This window comes from Limulus polyphemus, unplaced genomic scaffold, assembly GCF_000517525.1.
Source record: "Limulus polyphemus unplaced genomic scaffold, Limulus_polyphemus-2.1.2 Scaffold386, whole genome shotgun sequence".
NCBI lineage: Eukaryota > Metazoa > Arthropoda > Merostomata > Xiphosura > Limulidae > Limulus > Limulus polyphemus.
The window spans coordinates 242,387-249,582 of NW_013665996.1; the positions used below are offsets into that span (position 1 = coordinate 242,387).

General features: G+C 29.3%; 1 protein-coding gene across 1 annotated transcript in view; it reads left to right on the top strand.

The window, feature by feature from the left end:
• Window positions 1–7,196, top strand: part of LOC106457882 — a 137,376-nt gene that overhangs the window by 75,466 nt on the left and 54,714 nt on the right. The window contains exons 21-25 of the mRNA XM_022383950.1: window positions 718–929; window positions 1,697–1,887; window positions 2,726–2,856; window positions 3,453–3,662; window positions 6,412–6,614. Coding sequence (XP_022239658.1) covers window positions 718–929; window positions 1,697–1,887; window positions 2,726–2,856; window positions 3,453–3,662; window positions 6,412–6,614 — 947 coding nt within the window. The remainder of the gene's footprint in view (window positions 1–717; window positions 930–1,696; window positions 1,888–2,725; window positions 2,857–3,452; window positions 3,663–6,411; window positions 6,615–7,196) is intronic.

Here is a 7,196-nt window from a genome sequence, read left to right on the forward strand (position 1 = left end):
TATATATATATATATATAAAAAATGTATGTATGTGTGTGTATGTGTGTGTGTGTGTGTGTGTGTGTGTATATGTATTTACATTATATAGACTTTTATATTAAGTTTATTTAATAATTTACATGTATTCTAAAAGTTTGATTTTCAGCATATAAGGTTGTTGATACATAGGTGATAGAAACCTAAAATAATGTATTTGCATTGTAATACTTTATCAGAAATAAGATTAAGTATATTGAGGATTGTGTATAGTATGGATAATACTAGGCCTTTTCGTGCAAAAAAAGTAGAAAAAATTCATAATTTCTAAATTATTCTAATATTTATGTTATTTATTTCATGTGTTATTATATTTTTGATGTACCACAAACATATTTTCTTATACAGTTATTCAAACATACTAGACATAATGCATAATGTATAAACTGGGATAATACTTCTTGCACTTCTAGTGATTTTCTTAAACAATTTTTATGTGTTGTGTTTTGTTATTTGCTGACAACTTTTCAGTGATTTTTATGTGATGTTTTATAATAATGCTACTTTGTGTGTTAAATCTAGGAAAACTAGTAACAGTGATTCTGTAAAGTATAATATTTCTAAGATGGATAATAGGTGATAAAATTATGTTATTACTTTGGGGACAACTAATGCTTGTTGTTAGAATACAATGTCAAAAATGGCAATGCTAATAATGTTATATGATTACTTTTTTGCAGGTAAGGAATGCCCACCAAGGTGGAAAAGTCAACCTTAGCTGGATTGATCTAGGAGACCACTTATCTCAGCTGTTAGATAATCTTCACAATGTGAGTCTGTTTGAAGGAAAACTTTTTCCTGAAATTCCACAGTTTTCCCAAGAGAAAATTGACAGTGCTGTTCACCGTGGACTAGATTTATGGACCTCAAATAATAATTTGGGAAGAGCAAGGTAAGATGTCAAATGAACACAACTGAAAGCTTTTAAAATTGGTATAATGAGCTTTAAAAGTTTCAAGAATGCTGTCCAAATAATATATTTGCTGGTTTTATTGCTTTACATGTCACCATACAGTATTAACTCGTACTATAATTTAACTTCTGTCGTATAGCTGATAGTAATCGTAGAAATGTTTAATAGTTTGCTGATGTTATTTAATTTAACATTTCTTAAATTGAATGCTTTAAATATTGAATTTCTGTATACCAGCTTGATAATATCCCAAACAATAAATGTTATTCCTTGTGGTTATTTTATTGTTTTTTCAAATTATTTTCAAACAATATTATACTTATTGGTAATGAATATACCAGTGCTATGAAACTTGCTTTTCAGTAGGCAATACACACTACATATAGACTATATATCAATTGAATGTTATCAAACTTTTAGTTTTCAGTAAACAGTATACGTTATGTTTGTGGTAATCCATAGATAAACCTACTACACAGTTATATTATATCAACAATAACTGGAGATTTGTGGAAGGACAAGTTTAGTGACTTGTTGCTTCTGGAATGAAAGACACAAGACAAAAAGATGTGATGTTGTTTGGGTTCAAAATTTTATTTCAGATATTTGTGAAAAAAATCATATCTAACTGATACACAATAATATGATTTTATGTATGTCATAATGTCATTCTGTTCTATTATGTAATTATATATTTTTTACTTACAAAATATTTGAAAATTGATTTTGACTTTTCTTATAATTAGGCAGATACTACAACTAATTGATGTAGCAAGCCTTTTGATTAACAGTCCATATGAAAAGAATTTTCCATTATCAAGGGTAAACTTTTTGTCACCAAGAACTAGTCTAGACGTATTTGCTATTGGAAAGTTCTTAACTTGGATGGTGTCTGAGGGGACTAAAACAGTTGCAGAAATTATTGATTTGCCAAAAGGTAATGTAATTGATATTCATTTTTAGTGAAAACTCTCATTATATGTTTGAAAATTAGAGTTTCCATATCCAAAGTTAATAAAATGCTAGGAAGTCAGAAATAAGTGTTAAAAATCTAGACAAATGAAAGCAAAAAACATTTAAAAATGTTTAGTAGTACAAAAAATACAAAAAAAATTAAATTAGCATATTTAAACAATATTAATCTTCAAGAAATCTGTTGTAATTTGAAAGTTAGATTGATCTACCAGCTAGGAAACATTGTTTTCTATGAATGAATGTGTTAGGAAAAATCAAGAAAAATTTGAATAGTACTTATTTAAGATAATACGTATGATGCAAAATATGACTTCTCTTTAAATGAAAGTAAAAACAGCTTTTTAAATCTAGTTGTGTACTGATTTAATACTTGTTCCAAAAAGTAAAATATTGAGTAATAAGTTTCTCATTGGTAATTTTTTTTAAATGAAAACAAAATTGTTTGTTAAGTACCTGAGCAATGTACTTTTAAAAATTTAATATAATCTTCAATCAGTGCTTCCATGTCTCTCTTTCTCTTTTTTTATTTGTTATGCTTTGGTGCAAAACTGTTTTGATATATTTATGTATAGAAAATTACTTCTGAACACCTCAAACACAGTTTAAAAATGTCATACAGAAATCATAATGATATGAAATGAAAAACTTGTTGGTAGCAAACTTTTAGAAAAATAACTTATAATAAGCAAATAACAAATGTTTTCTAAGGCTATTAGAAGTAGTTAGTCATGAGTTGCTATTAGATCTTTATTGGTTGTAGAAATTAGATGTAATAGTTTAACATAATATATTTGTTACAGATTTAGGAAGGAATGGTGATCAATTAAAAAAATCCAGTTTAGTATTGCAATCCATTGGCCTAATGGGTCAAATTCCTATGATTCTTCAGGATCTAGTTCTTTGGATCACAACACCAACTTCAATATCTGCTGTAAGTTTGATTCTTTGATATAATATATGTTTTTTTGGTATATATATTTGTTTCATTTTATATTACTGAAAGTTTTAAGAATTAAAATTTTAAATATTATTATTATACCAACATACACATTTTAATTATACTAAATTTTCATTCACAGTTTTACTCAGAGATACATAATAATAGGTTTATAGCTATAGGTATTAAACTGTTTAATTTAACTGATGGGATGTTCTTTATAAACGTAAAACAGATTTGACTTGTAAAGGTAAGAATCAGTAAATGAAAAAGTAGTCATAGATAATTATATATATTAGCTCCAAAATTCACAAATTTGCAAGCAAAATATCAATAAAATAAAGTTTAAAATGTGCTATTATTTTTAGATTTTAAAACTTTCTTTTTTTACTGTTTATGAAAGTATCTTAATGTGGACAAATACTTTAAATTTATACTGAACCAACTATAAAGGAGGCTTAAGCTGTAATTGTCTGATTAAATTATAACTGTTTCTGGCTGATTTTAGTAACTGTATATTTAAGCAATATATTTCTCTACAACATTTTAAGTTTAGTAAAGACATTTATTAAAGTTTATTGTGTCATTAGGTCACATCTTTAGTTCAAGAAAGTAAGCTGGACTCCATTTGCCAAGATTCCGCTATGTTAGACAGACTATTTACAACTGACCAAAATGGATACAGTGCACTTTCAAGTTTTGTTAGATTCATGTGTGCACTAAGAAATAATGTGGAAAATGTATCTACCAATGAGAGTGCCCAAGGTGGTTGGGGAATAAAGGGATTTGTAGACCGTGTGGTGAGTAGATGCTTTATTTATGTAGTTTTCTTTCATCATCAATTTAATAGATCATATGCTAAAAGTTTACAACTGAAAATTTTGTCAGTTAGTCATATATATATACTGATTTGTCGATTGTAGTGCCAAATTTTTGGAAAGTATACGGCTGTGTATATTAATGTGTTTTAAAATATTTATCATATTTCAGTTTAGATTTAACATGGCCCATTAGTTAGTGTATCAGACTATGGATCTGAGAGCACATCGTTCATGTCCCACTATCGCAAAATAAGAATTATGTTGGGCACTTTGAGACTGTGGATTCTTTACTAGGGTGACAGTCAAATCCCACTATTTAGTCAAACAAGAGTTGACTGTGAGTGCTGTTGACTAGCTGCTTTCATTCTAGTCTATCAGTTCAAAATTAGAGACAGCTAGCACAGGTAGTCCTTGAGTAGCTTTGGAGGAATATCCAAAAACAAACATATTTTATTTTTTTTCAGAAATTCCTTTTAAAGAGTATAATCAAATTATATAAGACAAACAAAAAAATTGGTTTAATTTTATTAAAAATCAATGAATTGTTCTAAAATATTTGAAATTTTATTAAATTGAAATGAGATACTACCTTGCAATATGGAGCTAATAGTACTGTGGTCTGCAATTATTACACATCTCACTCCATAGTATGTATATTCCATCTTTTAAAAATATGCACATTCTTCTATAGTTTTAAATTGGAACATTAAATCTGGTTGAGACTGTTTGTCAATTCAGCCTTAGATGCTGCTTTCTTTAACACGATCCAGTCAGTAACACTAATTTTTTTTCCTTATTTACCTTTTGGTCTAAGTACAATTTTATTTTATTTTAATTCAAATCATACATTGATAGAGTAGTCTCCTACTCAGATTATCAGTCAGCAAAACTACTATTTTTCCTTATTCACCTTTTTGTCTAAATACAGTTTTATTTTATTTTAATTCAATTCATACATTGATAAGCCCCAGTGGCACAGCAGTATGTCTGTGGACTTACAATGCTAGAATCTGGGTTTTGATACACGTGGTGGGCATAGCACAGATAGCCCATTGGGTAGCTTTGTGCTTAATTACAAACAACCAACCATACATTCATAGAGTAGTCTCTCACTCAGATTATCAGTTAGCATTTAATTCATTATCTTGTAATAAATTGTTCATTTTTATTAAGTGACTGTTGTTCCACAAGATACAAGCAGAAACAGTTTGGATAAAAAGTAATAAATAATAAATTAATAACATGTGTAAATCGAAACAGAGGTTCTTATTACACACCTTCTATGTAAAGCATGTTAATAAAAACATTGTTGAGATTTTTATGCCTTGTTCAGTCTCCTTTCCAACTTTATCTTTGTGAAAGCCTTTCCTCTCCTGGAAATATCCCACTGGATTAATATTTTGTGAATATATTTTTATATTTATTTTCATTTCTTTTGTATTTATGTCCAAAGTCAAATTTCAGTTGCTTTAACTAAAATTTTCTATGTTTATGCAAATTTTAATACTATTTAAAAGAAGTTCAACATCGTTTTTTCTTAAACAATATTTTTGTTAAAATGCTTTGCATAAAATGTGTGTAATCGGAATCTCTGTATATTCTAACTTTTGAACGATTTTTCTTAACTCAGTTTTTATGTAACACAATATTAACTGGTAATGAAAGGTGCCTGCCTGAAATTTTGCACAAAATGAAATACATTTTTTTATTTGGACATGTTAATTTATCTATTATTACCTTTTATCCAGATTGCTTGTTTTTATATGATCTTCACATCATGTCTTGTCTTTATCATTCTACAAGCTGAAGTACCCATCCTTTTTCAGGTTATGAACTTAAAAAAATGTGGAGTGTGGATGCTATGATAAGTAACTTTCACACAATTTATTTATAACATAACGTATTATTATGATATTCATTATTACCTCACCAAAAGTTTTGTATAAGGTTTAAGAACTCAATATGTATATACTTAAAACATGGTATACACTGTGTAATGGTCAGGTGACTTTGTACAAAGAGGTAGTGGCCAAAGTAGTAGCAGTAGGAATGCTTTCTGTTACCCACTTTCAACATCCACCTCTTAATGTCCTTCCACAGTGTTTCACGTTATTAATTAATTGACAGTCATTGGCCTCAGAAGTGTCTTATGGGATGAAGTTGTGAGTTCACTGGTCAAAGTAGGAAGTGGGTATAATTCAAGATATGGTTCTTCATATCAGCGTTGTGGTGGCTGTTGCCATATAATTTTCATCTGACTTTATGTATTATTGCAATAGTGGTGGCCATTTGTTTTCACTACATTCCTCCATAGAGAGTGCTAGTGTGCTCTTTGAGATATACAAGACATTTATGTGCCTTCCCCCACACTGTGTGTATGCTGTGTTATTAATACGTGTGTGTGTTTTCTTATAGCAAACGATCCATCTGCTGTGTCCTCCGAGGGTAATCAAACCCCTGATTTTAGCATTGTAAATCTGAAGACTTACTGTTGTCCCACTGGGAGACAGAAAATTGTTCCAGACTCATCCCACAAAGTTTGGTGGAGATTGGACCAGCAACCTAAGAGTAGTTAGATAAGGAACAGACAGACACACAGATCCACAGTTTCCCATTATTGCAAAAATCAATTACCTGTTTACTAAGTTTGTTCACAAAACACCTTAGTACTAAAGTAGAAAATATTTTGCATGAAAATATTATCAACTAATTGCCTTTCTTTCTTTAGAATGCCACTTTGCATACTGCTGTGTTAAACGACTTGAATCCTCGGATGGTAGACACGTTTGACAACATGCAGCAGTTATCAGGAAGAATAAGAAAGTTAGATGAGTGGGTTGAGACTCAGCTAGGAACTCTGAGTAATCATACAGCATGGACAGACATGAAAAGTAAAATAACCAATCATATGACCACTGTGGTATCTCACAGGTGAGATTTGTTAGACCATAGAATAATGGCTTATTACTCTTTGGTTTTCTATGTTACAAGTGAAAGTTTTGTTTATTAATTTGTGTTTAAAAAGTAAATAGTGTATCTTTGGTATTGATTTTTTTATTATATTATTTTTGTTAATGTAGTGAAATTGTATGATTATCAGTATAAATCCCATGTACTAATAAATGATATACTGAGGGTTTTTTGTAATTTCACTTGTGGAGGTTACTTTTAGACAGGAAATCTATATAGTTAAGGGGAGGTGCCACTCTCTAAAGAATTGTAGTATTAGTGAGGCTGCAATGTAATTGGTTGCATAGACTATGAACTGAAGCTAATTGAAGTAAGTTTACTGATCAAAATCAACTTATGTTTTTACTTACTCATTTGAAATGTGGATAATCTTGTATATTAGTTTAAATCACTATTAGAGAACTTGACAAAGTGTAAGTTGACATATGTGTTTAGCAATATATACTGAGTGGTCACAAGCAAATAGACACCTAATTTTCTTCATTTAACTAATTTATGCTAACTAATTTGTGTTCACAGAGCACTATATAAATGAAAATGGTC